Genomic DNA, 26,336 nt, shown 5'->3' with positions numbered 1-26,336 from the left:
TTTGTCAGCCTGGAGACTGAGAGTCTAGTGTAAATGTGGTTACTGCTTGGAGCAGTAGTAACCACGTCAGAGTATCAGCAGACTTTTATTAATGAGCTCGACACTATTTGATTTGATCACATCATTCATTCTCTTGCTTAAAATTCTTCATTCGTGTCTTTGGAGTCTTCAGTATAGTATAAATTATTCGGCGTTGTATAGAAAGCAATTTACAATTTTTCCTGTCTTACATCACCTGCTTTATCTTCCCTTATTTGTCTTAGTCTGAAGGCTATACTGTAGGCAATTGCACTATAGCAATGCTTTTCACAGTTGAGGTTTTTATGCAAGATTCCATTTTATCTTCTTTGCAACCAGTAGAAGTTACTTTGAACTGTTCGTGACTTGATTGTGAAGCTTTTCCTATCAAGAATACCTTTTATTGTCTCTTTTAAAATAAACTTATGGTTAGAAATAAAAAGTGTAAATCAAGAGGAAAGAAGAATAGATATCATACTTTTTGTTTGTTTTTGAAATTTAAGCCTTAAAAATGAGGAAAAAAAGGAAATATGATCCTTAGAGCTATTGACTTTGTTCTGTTATTCTATTACTAGAAATGGAGCAAAAATATATTTGAAGGAATCTCTGATATCACAGTAGGACTCAGAAAGCCAGCGTAAGTCACTGACTTTAATATTTCCAATATTTTAATATTAAATATTATTTAATATTTCCCAGTATTAAAGTCAGAGAAATTTACATGAAGAATAATTTACATGTACATGGGGGTTATGAGAATGCATTGGGCCTGTGAGACACACATACACACACCCCACATGTGCGTTCACAGATACACTCTCTTTTTATGTCTTCATTCTCTTCTATAACATTTCATTAAATGATGTGTTTTTTCAGCAGTCAGTGCTCAGCCTTTTTATTTTTATTTTTCTTCTAGGAACGTATCATATATTTTAGTTATATTTTCTGTAATCCCGTAAATATCATATACATACCACAGGACAGCATGGTATACGTGTGTCCAGACAAGTTAAAATCTAGGGATGGTTAATAAGTGTGTGAAGGATTCTCATCAAGGACTCATTATCAGGTATCACCAGTTTAAAGCATCAATATCTGTGTCAGAATTTTTACAAATTAACATAAAGGGAATTAAAAATAGTTTTCTAGACATATAGTTGGCAAGAAAGTGTTGTTTGGTTATTTCTGCCCCTGCATAACTGCACTAGAAGAATTTGGTGAGCACAGCAGCCTAACTCTTTAAGGAAGTTGTGCCTTAGGTCTAGAGACCCTTTCAAACCTGTTCCTACTTAGAGCATTTTGTCATCTGATCCCACAGACCATTGGCAGAAACTGCCCTCAGTGCATTTTCAGGTTTTCTTTGGTATGATCATTTCTTTCAATGTATTTGTTGTTATGCACAGAAAGACAAGAGAACAGGAAGCTCTTGGATCTTACAGAACAGGGATTCGTGAGTGTTTTATGTGGCAGAATTCAGTCTATGACTTGCTCTCACTGTGTAATGATTGGCAGCAAGGTTGTTAGGGAGAGATTCTGACACCACAACTTTTCCTCTTTTCATTGGCGTTTACAAATGTGCAACAGAAAGAACCTAATAATTGTGACCAAATTGTCTTGGGCCAGTTTCTATGGTTTTAATTATGTCCTTTATAGTTAGCCATTCCTGTGCCATTTCCTCTTAGATTCCTCAAACGAAATATGTTCAAAAGCACACTTACGCTATTTCTTCCCCCAAATTGTCCGTAACTCTGAAATAGCAGCGACTGTCCATTTTTTGGACAATCCCAAAGAATGGAGTCATTCGTCACACCTCCTGTTCTGTTACACGGTACATGATAAAACAAATCCCATACACTTTACCTCCGAAATATCCTGCAAATCTTCCCACTTCTGTCCCTCTCAGTCTCACCTCACTCATCTAAACTGTCATAACCTCTTTATGGGAACAGCCCTATAACTGGTTTTCCTGTTGTCCACTCTGGTTCCCTTCCAAACCATTCATCTCGTGGCCACCGCAGTGAGCGCTGGGAAATGTAAATACAATTGTGTCACCACTTGCTTAATGCTTGTTAAAGATTTTCCATGTGTTGTGGGATAAATACAAAACTCCTTAATAAGTTCTAAGTTTCCTGCACCATCGGGATTTCCCCCCATCTTTTCTTTCTCATCTCACGTCCTTGATCTTTCTTCTGCTCAGAAGCTCTGCTTTTCTTTTTTTTCCCCCTGCTTCCTCTTTCAGATTAACCCCCACCCTCCTTCCTAAAATGCTCTGCCTTCTCTGCAGACTAAGGTCAGACTCACCTTTTTACGTAAGCATCACTTTTTTTATTGAATCCTGACTCTCCTGAGTAGGTTGGATTCCATTATTATAGGAACTCATAGCCCTGGAGGGCTCTTCTTTGTTATTTGTATATATTTACATTAGTCATCATTTTCTATCTCTTCCATTGCACTCTAACTCCCATTGAGGAAGTAGTCTTGCAAGTTTTTCTATACCATTTTCTCCCCCAGGACCTGGTACTGAGACCAACACTTAGTAACACTCACCAAATAGGAGAACAAATAGATGTAAAAACTTTTCAAATGCATATGATCTACAACACAGTGGAAATGAAATTACAAACCCTTTATTGAAGCTTCAGGAGAGAAAAATCCTAAGAGTTTTCCAGAAAGCAAGGAGTAGTAAGTAAAAAATGTTTTCACTTATTAACAAGAATATAAGATGATTAAGTATCACGTTGTCTTTATTTACTGTCTTATCCATGTTATTTTGTTTTAAAAATATAAACATAATTTTAGTAGCTTTCTGCTAGTGATACAGTTCTCCATTTTTTCCAGTAAGGGCTTAATCTCTGAATTTTGGACTCTTAGTTTAATCTGTTTAATCATCTTTCTTATCCCACTGCCTTGTTTCTTCATTTGCCCACTTCCTTCACAATTTATAGTAGAAAATACATTTTACATTGACACACAGTACCCATTTTTTAAATAAATAATTATGGATGAATATGAATACATGCTCAGCATATAACCTGAGGAACATAGAAAGAAACACTACATGATTATAAGTTCCATCTTTCCTACCATGAACAAAAAAAATCCTACTTCCATCTGTGTGCAATATACTAGTAATGGCCTATAGGCTGATGAGCCTATGAGTAATTTACATAGACTATTGAGTAGACGCTTTTATTTTGTTTAGGTCATTATTGATGAAAAGAGAGGAAATGTAATAAACTGAAATTTAATGTAATTTTGTGAAAATAAATGTATTCTGTAGGACTGGTAAGGGACAATGTGGAATCTCTTTAATTGAAATATTTAGTATAAGAAAGAACACTTACCATTTTGTTACGGTTGGTGTAGCGTATAGCCTTACATAATTTCTAACTCATACCCTGGTGATCCTTCTTTCACTAAGTGAGTGAAAGAGAAAAAAAGTAGATTTTAAAATATATAAACTAAGATGTTAGCGTTTCTAAATGGAGGAGTATTTAGTGAAAGTGGGACTTAAGAAATAAATACTTTACATTAGCCTTTATTTTTTCCTAAGTTTAACTAGAAATTAAATGTGTGGTATAATATATATCATCGCTTTATATATTTAGTATAAAATGGAGCCTAATCCTTTTTTAATTAATGTGATTATGATTTTTGCATGTGTTTGAATACTTTTTAAAAAATTATCCTAAGATTTAACACTATTTCAGTTAACAAAAAAGGAGAATTTATAATTTTTTTAATGAGATAAAATTTGGAGTCTTTTTTTCATATAACATGCTCAATTTGGCGATCCACATCTAAATAATTACAGTGCATATGAAAAAATTTGTCCTATTCTCTTAGCTTCTTTGTGAGCAGGAAGAGAGGGCTCTTCTGTGTATATCCAGCACTCAGTATGGCTGCTGTGGGCCTGTATTTATAAACTGTCCTTTGTCATATGTGCTCAAAGTTCAGTTTTGTAGGAAGTCGGTAAAGACCAAGGAATTATGAGCGAGGCATATTGATTCTTGTGGAACTATGGAAGGAATGGTAGGTCATTCCAGAATGCATATTTATGGGTTTTTAAGTAGTATTAAATTGAGATTAAGGGTAGAGATGGAACACCTTTAAAATGTTGCATTTTAAAATTATATCTTTTGATCTCAATTAAAAAGACAAAAAACAAAACAAAGAAAAAAAACTCCAGGGACTGAATGTTTCATTGTTAAACTTCTTTAAGGAACAGTAAATCCAGGGTGGTGTAATTCAGGACGTGGACAAAGGTACAAAGTTACCCAAATCATTTAATGATTAAGCTAAACAGTTATTCTAAAATACTCAGAGCACAAACTATGGGCTGATGTTCTCATATTTTAGTTCATAAAACCCTCATACTTCAAGATATTTTATCAAAAGTAAGAACTTTGGCAGATGTGTTTGGTTAATCCTATGAAAAGTATTCTGTTCTCAGAGATTCATGATCAACATTAAGTCATTAAAGGGATCTGAAAAATCCTTTGCTAAATAAAATATACTTAACTCAGAGTTGCCAGATGTATTTGACTGTAGACCCCTATGTCTGGTCAGCAAACTGGCTTTTCAGGGAACATGGATTGGGATATAAAACTGTAACCCAAGATCACTTTAAAAAAATAGATATAAAAATCCTATAGTAATAAATTGCCAAACTCAAATCAAAAGTGCATTTACATTAAGGACAAAAGCAAACAAAACAAAATACCAAACAAGCAAAAGGGTATATACTAAATATTATTACCTCATGGATAGAAAGAGGTGGAATGATATTAATTCTTATTTATATCTTCGTTATTTGTCTTGTAATAACACGTGCATACTCCTGTTTTTTGGAATTGAAAATATTAGAACTGTAAAAAAATTACCATCAGGTAAGATTTACCCAGGGAGTGTAGGTATGGCTTCTTATAGGTATATATTAATAAACTACTTTATTACAATGAATTGGACATAATATTTTACAGGAATGATAAATTCAACCTATCCCCAAATAAAATAATTTATATCCCTCTCCATCTGCGAAATTTTTCCTACTGTTTCTTTTCTTATGCTGATATTATCTGTTGCCTTTATTCCTTGATAGGCATATTAATAGGCAATAGGTCATTGATAGGCAATAGGTCATATTGAAAAACAACAAATATTGGTTGAAAACCAAACAAAGCATTGTATCATTCATGAGCTGTGTTTGTTCATATGATTCTAGTCATATAGTCAATCTTTGTCCTTATTGATTGTGGAAGTATTGGATGATATGAAATCTCAAGGGCATTTCTCTGTTTCTGGTGCATGTTGGCGGTAGTCAAGTTCTGAGTTGGTATTTAAAGACATATTTGACTAGTTGGCATTTCGTCCTCCAATCTGCGTAGTTTAAATGCATGTTCACTTGATTTAAAAAAAAAAAACAAAAAACTTTCCAAAGTCCTTGCTATAAAATTCTTCAAGGGTTTTTATTCTGTGACAATGATCTTTAAAATAGACATTGTCTCAAGTGAGTATTCCTATAAAACTAAATTGCATTAAGGCAGAAATGGCTATGTGAAAGATTTTTGAAATTCCAGTGTAAGCCCAGTATTGTGAATACTGACCACAATTATGAAAAAAACATAAATATGTGAATGGCAGGAATACTCTGCTTCTCAAAATGCATAGAATTTCAAAAACTAGGTATATTTAATCTTCATAAGATAGAAAATTCATAAGTTATATAAAATTAAATACATATTTAAATGATAGCCTTGGGTATGAGTTAATATGTTAAATAATATAAAAAGAGAAAATTGTACTGTTTTTTTTTCAAAATATTATGATTTTAACATTTAAATCTTCAAATATTACCATATAATGACATGCTTAGTAGTTACCTGTCAGTGAATTTTAAAAATAGATACATATATAATATACATATGTACAGTCTTTTGTATAATCACAATAGAAATTCTTTCATTTAAGCAACCTCAGGGATAAGTAGTCCTTTTTTGTAAATAAGTATTCCTTTTTAGAACAAGTCACTAGCCTGATATTGACATTTTGGCCCAGAAATAACACCTAACTTTTTTTTTTTTTCCCCTTACTGCATTACCAAGAATTAGTTGCCCCTTTCTGTAAATGACGACAGTGAACCCTCCAAAGGTCAACTGATATCAGCAGGACCATCTTTCTAAATAGTTAAAGATTATAGGTTTACCTTGCAAATTGCCTAACTCTTCTTTTTAGAGCCCTCCACACTTGCCCATGTTTCCACTTCCCCTAGCAGTTAAGAGTTACAGGGAGGAGAAAAGATTGGACACGATTACAGATATTCATTAACCCATGGGTGGTTTTCTGCTGCTAACAACTCTGTCAGCTGATCCACAGCAAAGAGAACAGACACGCTGTTTTCTCATTGCCACTCTCTTCCTCCACAGTCCCTCACTCTCTTGCTAATAGTACATTTAGCTTTTTGTCAAGTGGAGAGGGCTTTTTAACACTTATGTGGAGATACTGGATCCTTATATTTGACTCATTTTTGTGTTTCTTTTTCTTTTATGCCGGGGCTGTCATATAAATAACAAAATTACTAATGAATTCATTGAAGGTTCTTAGGTATCAGGCATTTCACTGAGCATTAGGCCACTTAATTCTCATAATAACCAAATGAAGAAGTTAACATGATTACATTTACTTTTCAGTTGAGGAGCATGATATTTAAAAAGCTTAAGTAGCTTCCCTAAGTATTAATCAAGTTATGAATTAAATGTTTGATTATTAATTTATGGTGTTATTGCTAGTAGTAATTAGTGTTATAAAGTTGAGGTCAAAATCATTCACTTTAGATTCTAGAAACTGTCTTTGTGTAGACTAAGATGTCATGTATCTGCATCTGTAACATACAGCGCAGTGCCTGGCACTAGTAAACCGTCAATAAGTGTATTTGTATGAATAAACATGACTTACCTTTACGATATTAGTTCATCCTTTTTCCATTTTAAACATTTGATTAAAATATTACAGCACTTACTGGTTTTATAGAAATCATTTTTAAATTTAAAATTGATAAGTATTTTTACAGTAGAGAAATTATAAGAAAAATATATGCATTTGCAACTTTCCATTTCAAAGTCACTCACTATAAATGAATCTGAGTAACTTGCATGCATATTAAAGAAACAAAAAGGCAAATAGAACATGGTGTGATATTGGTTTATTTTTATATCTTATATTGTAGTAAATTATTTAATTTCAAATGTTTAGGCAGGGGATACGTGATAATAAACAAAAATTTGGTTACAATTAGGTATCCATTAAAATTAAGCATTTAAGTGAGCTTTTTTTCTTAAATATTATGGCCCAGTCACAAAACAACATTAAATTTGATTACTAGAAAATTTGAAGGTAACAGAGTGTTTACTAATATCCACCAGTTATGATTATTTATTTTTTAATTCTATATTATTAAATCCTACTGCTACTTTGATTTCAGGATATAATTTAAATAGTTTACCTTGGGCTTTGACTGACTGAACAGATGTATCTCTTTTATAAGAAGGCAAAATAGGATATTTTGATTATGAATGTGCTGTATTTGAGCACATTCTTGGATTTAATTTATCAGAAAATCTGTGCCATCATTAAAATCACTTCTGGGTACAGAGACAAAATAATAATTAACTGAACTTCATCAATTATGATCAGGGAGAAGAGGCAGTTTTCATTTAATAATGGCTCGAAAGACATCTGTGAATGAAATAAGATAACAATCTATATTAAAATGTATTATAATCACTGAGTAGCTTCAAATCCTTATACAGCACATTGTAGCATTCACAGTGCTAGGAAAAATAGCTAACGTATAAATGAAATATTAATGTTTATGCATAGTAAAATAAAAGGGTATTTCAATGCTAAAACTGTCTTAGCCTCAAGAATTATATAATAAAGTAACAGTAAACTGTGTATCTGTCTCTCCTGAAAGTGCACTTTTTACGTTCCTTCATAAAAGTAGCTGAATTATTGTTTAGAAAGATAATTTATATGAACAATATTAAACTATTTTTATTTGAATGATTGACATAGAAGAGTAATATAAGTTTTCATATTTCTTTAAAACATTCCTAGTTGCGTCGCCTATAACCAAAATGGTATGTAATAAGTTGGCAGATATTCTTAACATTCTCCACGTGTTGCATGTAGATGCTCTATTACTAGTATCAGAAAGTGATGCTGTGTCCATATAATGTGATCAGAGTAGTCTGGTCTCTGCCTTTTTATTAAGTTTCCCCATGTGTTAGTATTTACTTTTGTAAAATAAAAACATGCAACAAGTAATTTTCAAAATACTTTTAAAAATCTAACTTTTATAATTCTAGAGGAGGTTTGAAAGACTTTTTTGTTTAAATAATGTGAAGATCCTATCTTAGAATTTGATGTTAGTGCAAATTCTGCAGAATTCCCTTCTAAACTGTTTCTACCCTTCAAATAATGTGATTCTTTACATAAATACAAGAGAACGTAAGGGAAATAGTTGCGGAAGTTCATGCGAAAGTGAATCCCAACAACGAAGTCAAGATTATAAAGTTATTGTAGGCATATCTCTCTCTAATGTTTGAAAATAATTTGTTTCTTCCATAAAACATAAGCTGGATACTTTTGTTATTATGATAGTTATGTAACTAACCTGATTGCCTGAACTTAGTACTAATGTATGCAAGATTCACTCACTAACATGAATGGGATTTTGGGTAAAACTTTTGATTAGTAAATCGTGAAATATAGTCAGTTTAATTCAGTAATTCAAACTGTTTTTAAGTATGTTAGTGACAGAAAGTTTAGAATGTTAACAAGACTAAATAAATACAAGTTTTATATTTGAATACTAAATTTGATTTTATAAAAAGACAAATTTTTAGTTATACAATTTGCTCGCCTATTACCCAAGCAGAATGGGTTTCAATAAGTAAGTCAATGCATTTTAAATTTCCAAATTTTGTATTTATCATATTAAGTAGTGCTAACTAAACAAATGATGGAGTTACAAAAGCGAATTACTAAGGAAAATAAAACCTAATTTACTTGTTTATAAGTTCTCGAATATTTCAAAAGGTGGTGGGAAAGTCATTTGCCTCTTTTGACAAAGAAGTATTTAGCCTTGCGTCTTAGTTCTGTTAGATTCCACCATTAAGGCAGTGGTGAGATAAACATTTTTGTGTGCTCTTTCTTTAATAAACTCTATTTAGTTTATATCTAAACAGGCTAAATAGCTATGTGATTTAAATGTGGGCAACAGAGATCTGTGTACTTTACATTCAGACCCTCATTCATTCAGGAAATATTAATGCACATCATTATGTTCTTGGCAGTAATATAGGTGCTCAGGCAACATAGATGACGAAACCACATGACTCTGTCCTAATAGACTCCATTCTTATAGAGGTTTATGGACAATGGGCATCAAACCCAGCAAATGACTAAAACTATTATATATTTTTTTAATTAAGCAGGATAAGAAAGACTACATATGTAGTACATATGCTGAGTACATATGATGGTCAGGATAGAAGTAAAGACTTGAAGGATGTGAGGAGATAGCCATGACAATATCTCGGCAATAGGGTCCAGCCAGAGAGAGCAGTCCATGCCAAGACCCTGAGTCCGGACCATGCCTGTCATGTTGGTCAGAAAGCAAGAATGCCAGTGTAGCTGGGGCAGAGCAAACCACAGGGAGGAAAGTAGAAAATTAGTCCAAAAGGGATAGGGAAGGGTCAGATACAGGAGTGCGCTGGAGACAAATGAAAGATTGTTAGTTTTTAGTCTAAGTGAAATAGAGAGCCCTCTCAGGCCTTTAAAGTACTTAAGTAGAGGAACAGCATGGCCTGACCCATGTTGTCATAGGGCAGCTCTGGCTGATGGGTTGACTATAAGCTGTTGGAAAAAGGGTGGGGATGTTTACTGCAGTGGAGGGAAGAGAAACTGATGGCAGGGATCATTGTGGTAGCAGTATAAATGGTGAGTAGTGATTGTGGATTCTGGTTATATTTTGAAGTTAGAAGCAGTGGAGTTTGCTAAGAGATTGGATATGGGTTGTTATAAAAAAAAAAAAAAAAAAAGTCCAGGATGATTCCAGGATTTTGGCTCAAGAAAGCTCTGTTTGCCACCATCCGATGGTGAAGAGTTTGGGGGGAGCAAATTTAGAGAGGAAGTTTAGGATTCCATTTGGACATGTCAACTTTGAGATGTCTATTAGAAATAAAGGGAAGGCATTGAGAGGAGCTGATTGATGGTTGGCTGCAGTGAGGCTGAGTGACTGGAGGACAGTGAATTAGGGGTGATCTCGGAAGATGAGGTCAGAGAAGAGCCAGGTGTTTGGGATTTTACTCTGAATGTGAAAGAAGGGCATTGAGAGTTATAAACAGAGAGGGAACAAGATTTGACCTATAATTTAAAAGGATTATTGTGTTCTTGGGCTAGATATTTAAGTATCCTCTGCCTCATTTTCTCTTGGGGAGAAGGAACAAAAGTCATTTATTTATTACAAAAATATTTATTGACTTAGAAGATAATATGTTGACGTCAATGTTTTAAAAGCTGTACTGACATTGTTACTCATGAACCTAAGCAGTGGCCCATTTAATGAGCCCCTAAGAGAAACCAGCAGACGAGCCTATTCAAAATCAGAGGAAAACTCTAAAAGTAATTCAGTGTATTCATCTTTATTAGTCTTTTTTTTAAAAGTTGATTTTGCTTTTGTATAATTATACCAAACATGCAACAACTGGCTTCATTTTCTTATCATTTTAGGGGTCTTCATTTTCATATCAATTTAGAGAGCATTAAGGTATACCAAGTCCTTTAAGTGTAAGTGTAATATTAATAAATAAGTGAAAGGCTCACATGATTTTCCCAGGTCAAGTAAATGGAATGTTGCATAAGGATTATAAAAAATGATTGTAAGTATAGATTTAGCTACAACCATATCAAGGAAATTAAATACCTTGTAATATGGTTTATTCAGCAAAATATATTAAGATTTACATAGGTTGTGATCGGTATTATCATTTGTACAATTTAGTAGATCAAAAAGCATAGCCATAATATTTTGTGGTCCCTGTCATGAAGAGACGGAGTCTGTTTCCACACTCCTTCAATCTGGGATGATCTTGTGACTTTCTTGGGCAAGGAGAATGGGCAGATCAAAGCTAGGTCTTCAGAGGGCTTGCAGCTGCCATGCCAAAAAGGAAGCTGATTGGAGGCTAGAGGTCTCATAGAGAGAAACTGGGCGCCAGAGCCAGCAATGAACCCTGACCATAGACCCCAGTGGTGAGGCCACCCTGGACCTTCCATTCAGCCAGACTTCTAGCTGAACACAGCTGCAGGTGTGAGCCAAGAAAACCAGAGGAGCTTCCCACGGAACCATGTGAGATGATAAATTGTTACTTTTTTAAACCACTAAGTTTGGGGGAGTTTGTTATGCGGTAATAAAAAACTGAAACATGCATGAACTATTTTTTGGAGTTTGTTTGTATATATTATTTGAGCAGGGTTTAATTAAGTGTTCTTTTTTTCATTTAGCAGTTAGTTACTGGATAGCTGCTATGTACTTCGTTCTAAGTGTTGTAGGAAAATTATAAAGTATAAATACTGTCATTGAGGTTGATAATAGTTGAGTAGGGTTGATAAATATTTAACACTAAATATATATATATATATATATATATATATATATATATATATACATCTTTGTAAAAGTGTAGCTATCTAAGACATGAACTCATATATACTTTAGAAATTCATCAGAAACACTGTAACTTGGGATACAAAGAAGTCTTCATGAGGGAGGTCATATTTGAGCTGGGGTTTCAAAAAATGGGAATTCTTGGAGGTATTGGAGAAAGAGGATTTTCAGTTGAAAGAAACAGATTGGGCAAAAAGTATACATTGGGGCATGGGTTATATATATTATGATGAGCAAACAGTCCAAATAACAAGTAAAGGGGAGATAAGTGAGAGAAACGTTGAAGAAAAAACAGGTTAGATCCAGGTTTTGGATTCTAGTTAATTCTTTTTTCTTACAAAGCTTTGCAAAGATTTATCAAATGATTATTATTTCTGCTACTTTTTCACCTTATTTCACCTTACTAGAGGCACCTTATTTATTTTATTTTATTTTTATTTATTTTATAAATTTATTTTATTTATTTATTTTTGGCTGGGTTGGCTCTTCGTTGCTGCGTGTGGGCTTTCTCTCATTGCGGTGAGCAGGGCCACTCTTTGTTGCTGTGGGCGGGCTTCTCATGGCGGTGGCTTCTTTTGTTGCGGAGCACGGGCTCTAGGTGCGCGGGCTTCAGTAGTTGTGGCACGTGGGCTCAGTAGCTGTGGCTCGCGGGCTTAGTTGCTGTGTGGTATGTGGGATCTTCCCAGACCGGGGCTCGAACCCGTGTCCCCTGCATTGGCAGGCCGATTCGTAACCACTGCGCCACCAGGGAAGCCCCTGGATTCTAGTTAATTCTATATGCACCGTGTATCTATTGCTGAATAACAAGCCACTGCCAAACCCAAAACTTTGTAGTTTCTCACAATTGTGTGATGGGTGACTGGGGCAGTTTTTCTGCTGTTCTCACCTGTGATTACTCTTTCGGCTTCAGTCACGTGACAGCCTCACAGGTGCTGGAGAGTCCAAGATGGCGTCTCTCTGCTGCGCAGCTGTTGGTGCTGGCTGGCAGCTGGGACATCCTGGTTTTCCTCCGCATGGCCCCTCATCCTCCAGTTGACTATATGGGGCTGCTGCACAGCACCATAAGTGAGAACAAGAACTTCAGTGTCTTCAGAACTTCCAAGACTTGGAAGTCTTGGTCTTAGACTTCCAAGAAAGTGAGAACAAGAACTTCAGTGTCCCCTAAGGTCTAGGCTTATGCAACTCACACAGCATCACTTCCACAATACTCTATTGGTCCAAACAAGTCAATAGGCCAGCTTAAATTCAAGGTCAAGGAGAGACAGACTGTACACCTTAGTGGGAAGTACAGCAATATCATGTTGCAAAGGAGAATGAACATAAGAATTGATTTATTGGCAGCTATTATAATAATATGTCACACCACAAATTAGAAAGTGTTCTTCAACAGTGAGAATCCAGTTGCTTTTTTGAACCTGAGATTGATATATCCAAGCTGTGTTTAAAGAATATGAATATGGCCTTTATGAGTGGGTTGCATTAAAAGAAGGACAAACTGAAGACCAGGAAGCAAAGCAGGAAATTTTTTCTGGTAGTTCTGGTCATGGTAACGTATGTCTGAATTAGGAAATGTGCACTTTATCTATAAACAGAGATTTGCTTTTAATGTGTAGTTATGCAAAATATAGTAAGCCCTTCAATAACATTTGAATTCTTAAAAATATATAAATTATATTTTTCCTCATTCGATTTCCTACTGAAGCGTAAAAGTTATACGAAGTTGTTTACATTCTCAAATATAAATTATTTTAAATAAAGTAAAAAACATATTCCACAGAAAGGTCTATTGTTATCAAACAGCTGTTCTCTTTGGTTGTATGAAGGCTCCATCTGAATAGTCTTAGAATTAGCTTGGCTGGTATATTGCATAGAGGCAGCTGAGAAAATAAACTGACGTGAGTCAACTATTATGACCTGGCAGCTTACACAGCATTTCTGAACATAGAGCAAGTGAAATTTTGCTGAAATGTTCTGGAGACCTGGAGTTAAGAAAACAGAAAAAGAACAGAACATTTCCTGCCTCAGAAGCAAAGTGATAACACGTACCCTACTGTTTCTCTTCTGTCCCTTGGTTTATCTACCTGTGTGCCTACCCATCTTCCTAACTATCCAATGGTTTATACTGTGCCTTAAAAAGATTTAAGATAATTGAATATTTATGATATGTAACTTAGACAAATACATAGATATCTTAAAAGGCTGGAAAAGGAATTTCTGTAGTTTAAACATTGAATAGCACATCTTCTTGGTCATCATAATCAAGCTGTGTCTGCTTGTTCTGTATAGAAGTTGCAAGGAGTATCCAGAAGCATACAGGGATTTTTTTTGACAGCTTTATAAAGGTGTAATTTACGTACCATAAAAGTCATTCATGTTAAGTGTAAAATTCAGTCATTTTTAATATATTTACAAAGCTCTGCAATCATCACCACAGTCCAGTTTTAGAACATTTTCATCACCGCATTCCTACCATCAGTCCCAAGCAACCATTAGTATGCTTTCTGTGTCTTTTCTGGACATTTCATATAAACAGAATCATACAATATGTAGTCTTTTACATCGGGCTTCTTTCACTCGTCATCTTTTTTTGGCTTGCTCATATTTTAACATGCGTCAGTACTAGATTCCTTTTTATTGCTGATTTTTTATGTTGCAAATCTTATTTCCCTCCAACATTGCACATATATGCATGTTTCATAGCCTTACTTTTTTTTTTTTTTTTTTTAGCTAGTAGCAGTGCTATTTCTAATGCTATTTTAGCAATTCTACTTTGGGAACATCTTATAACAATTTCTATGCTGTTCCCTTACTTTCATATCATCAATAGCTTTGTACAGATAATCGATCTACTTAGAGACTCATTTTTAGGGGCACCTAGCAATGGTTAACTCCTCAAGTCTTTCCTGTATACAGTTGTCCCTCTGTATCCACAAGTTCCACATTTGTGGGTTCAACCAATCACAGATTGAAAATATTTGGGAAAAAATTTCCGGAAAGTTCCAAAAAACAAAACTTGAATTTGCCGCATACAAGCAACTATTTACATAGCCTTTGCAACTTATTTATAGCTATTTTTATAGCATTTACATTGTATTAGGTACTATAAGTAATCTAGAGATGATTTAAAGTATACAGAAGGATGTGCATAGGTTATATGCAAATATGAATCCTATGCCATTTTATATAAGGGACTTGAGCATCTGTGGATTTTGGTATCTGTGGGGATCCTGGAACCAGACCCCACGGGATACTGAAGGATGACTGTGTATGGAACACACACACACGGAATATATACACGTATATCTATACCACATGTATATACTGAAAAATGTGTCTCTGTTAAAAAAAAAAAAAAAAAAAAGACTACTGACTATTGCTATTTTTTTTGAATTTTATTTTACTTATTTTTTTTATACAGCAGGTTCTTATTAGTTATCTATTTTAAACATATTAGTGTATATATGTCAATCCCGATCTCCCAATTCATCCCACCACCACCCCCTGACAATTGCTGTTTTGATGGGGAATAGATCTAGTGAATTCTGGTGTCTATGTTTCCTTGACACACATTCAAAATGTTTGTGTAAGTCACCCATGAAATTCAGTCTATTTATTTTACATGCTATTCAAATATACTTCGTGATATTTTGGCTACAATTTTTGGCTACTAATCAAAATAAGACTATATCCGTTTGATGTAGGAAAAAAAGCTTAAAAATTATATTTTCTCAACCAAAATATTGTTCAATATAAGATTCCCAACTACTAAGTGGCTTTATGAAATGCGCTTTGGTTTTCAAGAGAGTCACGATGAGAAGCAGTGTGCCTAATTAGAAAGTTTCAATTGTAATTCACATGTGTTTCTTTAGCATTTGTGGAATCCAACATCTGGAACGAATAGGAAAGAAGCTGAATCTCTTCGACTCCCTTTATTTCTGCATTGTGACGTTTTCTACTGTGGGCTTTGGGGATGTCACTCCAGAAACATGGTCGTCCAAGCTTTTTGTTGTTGCCATGATCTGTGTTGCTCTTGTGGTTCTCCCCATACAGGTAAACACAACCGTGTTAAATTTTGTAGGAACCTGCAGAGTCTTATGAAATCAAATCTTCCACATTTAATAAAAAAATGCAGGGTGGCTTTTTAACCTAACAATAATATATCAACACCTGCTATTATTCCATCCAGTCCATTAATTACAATTGTAACAGAAATGCCTTTTTGCATTGTATTAGAAACACTGAGGTTTTTTTCCCTCCAGTCACAATTGATAGCTCACGTTTCATTTCAATTCTTCAAGGTGCTTTCTTTCAAATGTAGAGTATTTATGTTAATTATAGGATTGTAGGATAGTATATTTTTAAATTATAGAATGATAGCTCAAGGAAATATACTTGTGAAGGGTTGATTTCTCTTGAGTCTTGAAAATACATCTAAAAGCCATATGTTGTAATGAATAAAAATTGTTTCCATAAGCTGGTCAACTAAAACAAAATCTGAAGATGATACGTAGCTATCATGCAGCATTTTGGAGAATGGAGAAGGAGATAGCAAAGAGACAGAGATATAAAATGAGACCAAAGATACATAGAGGCAATCTTCAACTTTTTCCTGCAATGAACTCTGGGTGTCCATGGGTGGGCAGGTCAGAAACAGGATGTGGCCAATACAAATCAAACTTGCATGTTCCATTACAGAACCATTGGCCACAGTGTATCGAAATATACTTTACGTAGGTATAAAAATGATCTTCCTGTTCCTATCCAGTCATACATGTCATCCTTAATGACACACCTCCCCTATACACTCCACAACCCTTAGATACCAGCTACTAAATAACTAGAATGTGGCCTTTCATTTGTGGTAAGGGTATCTCCCCTTGCAGGAGATGTGGGCTGAAGTTGATATAAGAATGTGGGAGAAAAAAGTGAGGCTTTTCTCTTTGACTCAGTGCATGACATATATAGCTGCATACCCTACTGGACAGAGCAGAGGCACGGACCTCTTAGTGCCCTGCTATGATACAATAGGAAAATCATATTACTGTGTTTCCTGAAGGCCTGAAGGCCCTGGGAGGCATTAGCAAGCTCTGCAGCCGTCCTTTGAAGAGCCTCTTGTTGAAGGGAACACTGATTATTTGAATCTCAAAGACTTTCATCTAAGAAATTGAGTATACTTAGTAAACAACAGATGTATTGCATTGATTTTTATTTTCATGTCCAGTGTTTTTCATTCACATGTGGAAAATGCATTACAGTTTGAACAGCTGGCCTATCTGTGGATGGAGAGACAAAAGTCAGGTGGAAACTATAGTCGACACAGAGCTCAAACTGAAAAGCACGTTGTTCTGTGTGTCAGCTCACTGAAGATTGACTTACTCATGGACTTTTTGAATGAATTCTATGCTCATCCAAGACTCCAGGTACCTTTAAACAGATCATACCTACTAACGTTGTCAAAGTCAGTTAATCATGGTACAGCCTGTGTTCTGCAGGATTTTTATTTATACACTCAAATTTGGAAAGAGAAAATGAAGAACTACAAATATAACCAGGAACATAGAAAAAAATGCTGGAGGAATACACAGTATGTTAAGTTTCCTTCTGTATCTACACTGAAAGACAGATGGAATTATGTTACTGCTACAAAGAAAGGTTTTCTTTGATTAAAATGATTGCTTTTTTCTCCCTTGGGTAATGCATAAATGATATTTTTATGATACAGTGAAATTTAACATAAAATATAATAAAACAATAAAAGAATCATTTCAATATCATCTGCTCACTTGAATATTTCAGAATTTTATCAAGTGTTGCTGATAGAAATGTGGAAGTCTGGAAGTTCCATTTTTCCTTTTGTTTCCTGGAGTGAAACTAGGTCTTATTTATAGTAATAATAAATGACCAGAATTTGGGAAATAACTTGCTGATTGAGATCATAAATTCAGAAAAATCTCTTCTTCTGTCTATGCAGACAAAGTCCTCGGTTACTTCTTCCACTTGCCATGGTTCTGGGTCAGTGTAGACTTAGGTCATCTCCTTTGCTGCTCAAGGCACTTAATCTAGTCCAAACAGCAAAGAGCTACTTGAATTTCTTGTGTTTTCCCAATAAATTTGTGGCAAGAGTTTGGATAATCCTGAGGTCAAGACAGTGCTGAATACATCAATTATCTCTCCCTTAAATAAAGAGATTTTTTTTCTTGAATATTTTAGAGAACTTTTAAAATACTATTTTTTGGATTAAAAAAATCTAATTTAGAAGTGATACTTATATAACATATTCTTCTGTTTTTGCATAAATTATTTTTCATTTTTTGCACGAATTCCATATTTAATGGTTAGGTTTTTTATTATTCATATTAAATAATTTCAGATGCTTATTATAACCCACAAAGAAAATCTATTTTAGGGAAAATTCGATCCTTCCAAATTTTGATCCCTAGTAATTTACTTTGTCTAATATCAATATGGAGAATTCTTAGCACTCCAAAAATTCCTACTAGATATATTATAAAGTGATAAAATGGTGAATGTTTACCAGAGAATTTGAATTCTTATAGATAAATTATTTTAAATTCTTATTGTTTTTTATTTTCTCCAAAAGACCATTATTTTGAAATATTTTGATCTCAAACTTTTAAATTTAAGTTACTTTGTCAGTATTATCAATATTTTTGTGAATCTTTTTCCATTCAGATATTCATCAGAATATTTTCAATATTATCAGTTCATAATAATATTGCCAAATGATACAAATTACCATCACAGTTTTTATTCTAAAAGTAACAATTCGAAGTATGAATTGATCCTTAGGACTTCTGGCTGGTATGCAATTTATCTTTTAGAATCAGCCTGAAGTTGTAACTGAAAACTTCATAGACTGGAAGTGTGTGCTGAGTATAAGCACCGATTACCTTCCCTTCCTGGTACTAATAAAATTGAAAAAGATCAGGATGAATATAGTGATTTATGAGATTTTTATATGTCTGTTATGTTTATTACTGTATCATTTTATTTAACACTAGGTTTTAAATGCAAACTTTTATTTGTTAGTAAGAGTTAATTTCTACTTTATCATATTTCAAAATGTTCTTAGATATTCTATTTACCTACGTAGTATAAAACAAAGCATTATTGTCTCTATCCCATGGCCCACTTTGTTTTGAGTAGGATTATTATGTGGTGATTTTGTGTCCTACTGAAATGGATGTGCAGGTCCGAAGGGTCCTACAGATTCCGATGTGGTCACAAAGAGTCATCTACCTTCAAGGTTCAGCCCTTAAAGATCAGGATCTGTTGCGAGCAAAGTGAGTGTATCTCTTCAATATTTTCCATCTTGTAGTGTTTTAATATCTTTTCTCTCCTCCAAATTTTAGCAGTTTTCAGTGTTGCAAGGTGTGTTTTTGAATACAGGCTTTTGCTTTAGTCCCACTGCTGCTCAAATTGGAAGGTTAAAGATATAAGATCCACGTATTTGCTCCTCTTTCTCAGGGCAGGGATATTCGGCAGACCACGTCCACACAACACGATGAGAAGTGTGGTGTCGTGTAATTATCTCAGGCTGCTGGGAGGTGAGCTGAGTTATCCAGACTCAAGGAGAGTCATCTCCAAATCCCTGGATACTGTTTTTATTCCACAGATAAAAATCTTGGGCTAAAATTGTGTGAGATGCCAAAGCAGTTCGCGTCAGGGTTTAAATTTAAGGAGCTTGTATTATATACTGGGCAGGTAACAATTGTGTTGCCTGGTGTCTGAGATGAAAGAGTCCTTGGGGACTGAAAGAATCAGAAAGGTGACAGGGGTCTTAGTTTCCCTCTTCTTGTTGTGTAGATGCCAGCCCACCCGGCTTAAAGGTGACGTAGTCTTACACATTTGTCACAGGTCATGAGGGTCATTTCATGGGGGCAGAGTGAGAGGATGGTTGGTTAGACTGTAGACACTGGGGAATCAGGGCATCTGCAAAACAGCATCCTTAGTTTCAGAAGCCAGAAGAGATCCTTAGCGCAGGTAGCTTTGCTCAACGTTTTCTCTTGTTTTACAAGTTTTAAACATACCTTCATGTTTATCCTTGAGTTGTCTTACAAACTCTTTTAGGCTTAAAAGTATCTTCCCTCAATTTCATAACATAAGTGTTGTTTGTTGTTCTTTGTTGTTGTTTTGGTTTTTTTCCAGAACGCTTGAGTATGTGTGTTAGTGTGTGTGTTGGTGCATGTTCTCCATGTGTTTGTGTGTGTTCTGTCTTTCTTTATGCATGTTCTCTGTGTGTTTGTGTTTGTGTGTGTATGGTGGAGGGGGTGTGTGGGTGACGGAAAAGAACAGGAGAAAATTTCCAAACCCCTTTTTGCTGCTTACTCCTGCAAAAGATGACTAGATAGCTCATAACAGGAAATCCGACATTAGTTTTGATTTATATATAATAGGTCAGTTTAACTGAGATTTTTCCAAAGATTTAATAACTTCTGAAACAAAAAAGTCAGTAGAAACTGTCAGGATATAATGAATGGTACATAATTGGAAAACTAAGCTTCTTCGAGAATATATTGGATGGGCCAAAAAGTGCCTTCAGTTTTTTAAGTAAAAATAAAAGACACATTTTTCATTTTCACCAAGAACTTTATTGAACCACATATTCAGCTTTTTGTTCCACTACCTTCTGCCATTTTTCAGGCAACTTCATAATTCCATCTTCCCAAAACTTTTTATCTTTTTGAGCAAAGAACTGTTCCAGGTGCCTTTTACAGTCTTCCAGGGAATTGAAATTTTGTCCATTAAGAGAATTTTGTAAAGACTGAAATAAGTGGAAATCTGAAGGTGCAATGTCTGGTGAATACGGCGGATGAATCAGAATTTCTCAGCCAAGCTGTAACAGTTTTTGCCTGGTCATCAAAGAAACATGAGGTCTTGCGTTATCCTGATGGAAGATTATGCGTTTTATATTAACTAATTCTGGACGCTTTTCATCGAGTGCTGCTTTCAGTTGGTCTAATTGGGAGCAGTACTTGTTGGAATTAATTGTTTGGTTTTCCGGAAGGAGCTCATAATAGAGGACTCCCTGCCAATCCCACCATATACACAACATCACCTTCTTTGGATGAAGACTGGCCTTTGGTGTGGTTGGTGGTGGTTCATTTTGCTTGCCCCACGATCTCTTCCATTCCACATTATTGTACAGTATCCACTTTCCTTTGCCCGTCACAATTTGTTTTAAAAATGGAACATTTTCATTACGTTTCAGTAGAGAATCGCATGTGGAAACATGGTCAAGAAGGTTTTTTTTCGCTTAACTTACGTGGAACCCAAACATCAAAGCGATTCGCATAACTAAGCTGGTGCAGATGATTTTCAACGCTTGATTTGGTTATGTCGGCTACCTCCCGCGTGGTATAATGTTGATTGTTCTCAGTTCTTGTTTCAATTTGATCCTTATCAACTTCAACTGGTCTACCCGACTGTGGAGCGTCGTCTAGCAAGAAATCTCCAGCACGAAACTTCGCAAACCACTTTTGACACATTCAGTCAGTCGCAGCACCTTCTCCATACTAGAGCCATCTTACCCAAAAGACTGAACGAACCTTTTGGCCCACCCAATATTAGTATTTGTTGTGGATTACATACTTCATATACGTTGTCACTATACATGACAGTTCTAGAATAAGTCAGATTCTCCCAGTACCTCAAGTAAAACACAGGTGCTTGCTATTTGCTATCTATACTCATTATTTGGGAACCATAAGGAAATAGTTGCTTAGACAGTAATATAACTTGGATCTTTATATTCATCTGCATAGATAATCAATATGCTTAATTTATTATAATGAGTCTTCATATGGTAAGAATGAGTCATGCACATATTATGGTCAGTATGAATTTCTGTGATAAATGAAGTCTTTTGACTACCTAATAAATTAATCTAAGCCATTAGGATTGGCTATTAGTATCTTAGCTCGATACTACCTAGGATTAACACACTCATTTAGTATTAATAGTGTTAATAATGGTTTCTTAGCAAAATCAGTCACATTTGCAAGAAGCATTCCTCCATAAGAATAAAAAAGAAAAGTGTGGATGAGTGAGAGGTAGCAGGCTGGTAATTCTGAAAAAGCTGAATTAAGAAAGAAGGTACCATTTCTATGTTCATTTCTTATCCTATGTCACATGAAGATTTGGGATTTAATGTTAACTAATACATTCTTCAATACAATTCCCCATGCAAGAAACAAGGAGTAGGATTCTCCAAACCAGTTCCAAAGGTTAGTTGTATGAGTTTTGAATTGCTTTGTTGAACATGACGTTTAGAAAATGTTATACAACGCTCATAGTGTCTTAATAACCATGACTACTTAACATTTTTCCAGAACTGTTTGGTTTGGTCTAATTCCATGGATTTTTCATAGAAAATATTTTTGGGAAAAATTCTTTTATCATAATGAACCAGAAAGATAAATAATTCCTTATTTTGAAAATACATCGTTTTATATTTTTAGAACATTACTTATCAAGCACTGAAGCGTAATTACTGTTTATCACTACATTTAAGAAATATAGAACTTTAGCATGAAAGGAAAGGGTTTGGAACAGTTGATGATTCATCTCCAGGAAATATAAATGTACAGTAGAGTTTGGCTTACAAATACTAAGCAGCTTTGTTTCCTCTCTCTTAGTTTTGTTGACAAAATGTAATCCATCTAAACTAAAGGCGAATACAACTCCCTCAATTTACACAAAGTATATATATGAAAAACTATATATAATGATAAAAGAGAAAATAAAATTTGACTTTTTTTAACTTCTGTCATTATAAGCTGTTGAGTTATATAGCCAATCTACAACAATTATTTTGTTTACAGTCAAATATAGTCACGATCCTAGAAATCCTACTTTCATTTAAACCTAAGGATGTCCGTAGTTTACACGTATACTTTATATGCACTGGAATTCTATTTTGCAGATAATGCATAGATATGCACAGATATGTCAGTGTGTGATTATTTTATTTTTCCATCTGCATTTAGGATGGATGACGCTGAGGCCTGTTTTATTCTGAGCAGCCGCTGTGAAGTAGATAGGACATCCTCTGTAAGTTTCTAAAATCTCTTTTTGTAAATTGTTCTTTTTGCCTTAGAAGATTTTTAATTTATTTATTTTTTAATCTGCCAACATTAAATATTGATGACCTTAAAATTTTACTGAACGGAAGTAAATGTCTCTAAACTATCTTGCCAAAATATAAGAATAGTTGCATCATTGACTGTATCAACGAAAGTATTCTTGAAGTAGTTATCACTAATCCCTGGGTTTTCTGTTGATCAAAATGAAATGAGTCACGTATAAACAGAACTAGATCATTTTTAATTAAATATATCCTGTGCTATGTGATTTTGTTCAAATGATCTCAATTTCCTCAACTTAAAAACAAGGCAGATGGATCAGTCAGTCTGCATAAAATCAGTTGGAGAGTTTCTAAAGAAATAGGCATTTGTGAAAGTTCTATTCAGGATATGCAGGGTGGGGATTGGGAAGCTGTGTATTTTTAAAAGATCTCCAGGTGATTTTGAAGCACCTCCCAATTTGGAAATCTCTGGTTTATATGATCTCCATGATACATTTTTTAGGTCTAAAGTTCTATAAACTCATAATTAAATTAAATCTTATAATTTACCAAATTATAACTTCTATTTTTCAAACACATTTTAATTTTATTACTTTTAAAAAGTGCTTTATTATTCTACGTTGAGGATGTGCTGTTAACTCCTGTGTTTCTAAGCCAGTAAGTTCATCGGTAGTCATACCTGTGGTACACAGACAGATGAGAACCTTGGTGGCTTCTGTAGTGATTGGGGGAAAGGCAAAATATGTCTGGGTCTTTTAGGGACATGACTTGCACTTTTCTGGAGCGTCTAATAGGTGTGCTCTGGTACATTACTTTAGAATTGCAAGTCCTGAATGTGACAGGCTTTGTGCTGTTCTCACTCTAATTTAACTAAAATTTTTACTCATTTTTAAACCAACTTACTCATCCTTCATTTGAAGAGGACTATTATGTGTTGAATTGTGTCCCTCAAAAACTCGTGTGTTGAAGTCCAAACCTCCAGTACCTCATAATGTGAACTTACTTGGCGATAAGGTCTTAATAGAGATAATCAACTTATAATGAGTTTATTAGAGTGGGTCTTAGTCCCGTATGAGCTGTGTCCTTGTAAAAAAGGGAAATGTGGTGAGAGACAGATAACAGGGAGAAGGCCACATGCACATTAAGACAGTCTTCTCTAAGCCAGGAGAGAGGCCTGGGACACACACTCCCCTCACAGCCCTCAGGAGGAACCAACCTTACCAACACCTTGATTTTGGACTCTGGCCTCCAGGAAGATGAGACAATAAATTTTCGCTAAGCCACCCAGTTTGTGGTATTTGTTATTGCAGCCCTAGCAAACTAATGCAAGGCCATAGACCAAACAAATGATTGCAAAATTTGTAAAATATTTCTTTTTAAAATATATATATTTTAAAATTTACTTGCTCCCCTCCTTCTCCACAGTTACTGTCTTAATTCAGACCAGATTCTCCTCGGTCCACTTATGCACTATTGCAATGGTTTCTTAATTGTTTCCACACATTAGATGCTCCAAACATATTTATTGAATAAGTGAACTGGAATTGAACATACTCTACCTTATGTTTCTATAATTATTTAACTTATGTAATTGTGAATCTTGGGCCTCTCCAGTGGCAACTTAGTTTCAAAATACTTCCAGTCTTCCAGTGTCTATGTAACAAGGGGGGAGTAAACATTAGGAAATAATTACCTAATGTCTTTTAGAGTACCCTTTACAAGGTGAATTCGTATGCTTTCTATTAAACAAATGCATTCCATTTCCTCCTGACACTCTAGTAAATTTACAAGAAATTCATAAAAAGACTTCACTCGTCAAGACAAAGGAGATGGTAGATGAGGTGACCTTAATACAAGTTTGGAAGCTAGAAAGCAGATGGATGGGTGGTAACTGACTTAACAGACAGAAGGAAGGTAACATTTAAGTTGAGAGAGGAAACAAATCAGAAGCAGGCTCTTTTCTGCAATGGAGCCTCAAAAATCGCAGGAAATAGAGGCACCAGATGCCTCTGCAAGTAGGGTTATACGTGGTACTAAATATATGAACAGTGATTAAAAGTCTGGAGGAGAAGCAGTTAGATTCCCTGAACCCCTCCACACATCCATGGCTGGTCCCTTTCCCCATCCTGGGAAAATAGGTTTACTATTTGGGGAATTTGGCCAAAATAAACACTTTCTGGCTGCCCAGGAAGAAAGAGTGGGAAATTAGCCTGCGGCACAAATTCCTGACCCACTGATGCCCCCTGGGAATGAAGCATTGGAAGCAAAATCCTCTGATTCTTTGCAGTTTCAGAGAAGGTCAGTGTGAGTTACTGAAGCAGTTGGGGGACAGGAAACGCAGGAGACTGTTTCCTCTGCCCACTTATGGTGGAGACAGCTCAGGCTACTGCATGATCCAGATGGTGGGGTGGGGACCCTCCAGGAACACCCAGCAGGGCTCCCTTGGTATTGGGCTGGTTGGTGCAGCAAGACTGGTTGGTAGACACACATCAGGACTGGGAGCATTCTTGGCCAAGCGTGTGTGTGTGTGTGTGTGTGTGTGTGTGTGTGTGTGTGTGTACATAGGATGTGAAAATAAGCTTCCTGCATTCACTCAGGTCCCAAACAGCTTTTGAGTACTTCACTCCTACATATGTTCAAACAACAGTGATCACTAGACATTTAAGGAATTTCCTAACAAGAAAAAGAAGGAACCAAGTAACAGACATACAAAAAGCATATAGAAAAGAGGAATTAAGGGAAAACACAAATACCACCATAGAATCCTGGGAGAATAAATAAATTTCAAAATATGTAATAAATATCCTATTTTTAGTAATTTAGTAATTGAGAAGATGAAAAGAGTATTCATATATAAAACAAGAATAGTAGGCTATAGAACAAGACAAATCAAAACAAGAACATTCAGTGAACCAAAAAGAGCGTCTGGAAATTAAATATAGGTAACAAGTGAAAAATTAAATAAAATGTTTCGAAGATAAATCTAAGGACATTGAAAGAATGAAGAGTAATAAAATGAACAAAAAAATCAAATAATGGAAAAGGGGAGTGAAAACAAGAGAAAATTAAAGGAGTAGTCAGGAAGAAACAATATCCATATAGTAAGAATTTAAGGAACAAGGTCTAGAAAATGGGGGAAATTATTAGCAAAAATATAAAACAAAATAAAAATTTTAAAAAACCCCAGAAATTAAAACAAATTTCTCAGACTGAAGTTGTCAAATCGAGAGGGGCCACTTGTTAGAGATTAATGACTAAAAAAGTTATGCTTGCCAGAGAAATTGAGATACGAGAAGGACCAAGAGGAAGAAAAGAATGAAAATGAAGAGAAGGTAAAGTAGAAGAAAACACTCAAAACCAAGGATGGAGAATTAGAGTTTTCAGACTTAGCAGTAATACCAGAAGCCAGAAGACAGTGGGTCAAGGCTTTCAAAATTCTGAGGGAAAGTACTTTTCCACTTGGAATTCTATATCCTGGCAAAA

The 26,336-nt window shown here is 34.9% G+C and overlaps 1 protein-coding gene across 2 annotated transcripts in view; it reads left to right on the top strand.

Moving 5' to 3' along the window:
* The window catches only part of KCNT2 (potassium sodium-activated channel subfamily T member 2), a 368,862-nt gene that overhangs the window by 172,780 nt on the left and 169,746 nt on the right, over positions 1-26,336 (top strand). For both annotated transcript variants that reach the window (XM_068538563.1, XM_068538562.1), the window contains exons 9-12: positions 15,616-15,796; positions 17,002-17,166; positions 18,914-19,050; positions 22,756-22,819. In XM_068538563.1, coding sequence (XP_068394664.1) covers positions 15,616-15,796; positions 17,002-17,166; positions 18,914-19,050; positions 22,756-22,819 — 547 coding nt within the window. The remainder of the gene's footprint in view (positions 1-15,615; positions 15,797-17,001; positions 17,167-18,913; positions 19,051-22,755; positions 22,820-26,336) is intronic.

Source organism: Eschrichtius robustus, chromosome 3 (assembly GCF_028021215.1).
Source record: "Eschrichtius robustus isolate mEscRob2 chromosome 3, mEscRob2.pri, whole genome shotgun sequence".
In the NCBI taxonomy this organism is placed as follows: Eukaryota; Metazoa; Chordata; class Mammalia; order Artiodactyla; family Eschrichtiidae; genus Eschrichtius; species Eschrichtius robustus.
Note: the sequence above shows the minus strand (reverse complement) of the source record. Positions and strands in the feature narration are given on the sequence as shown.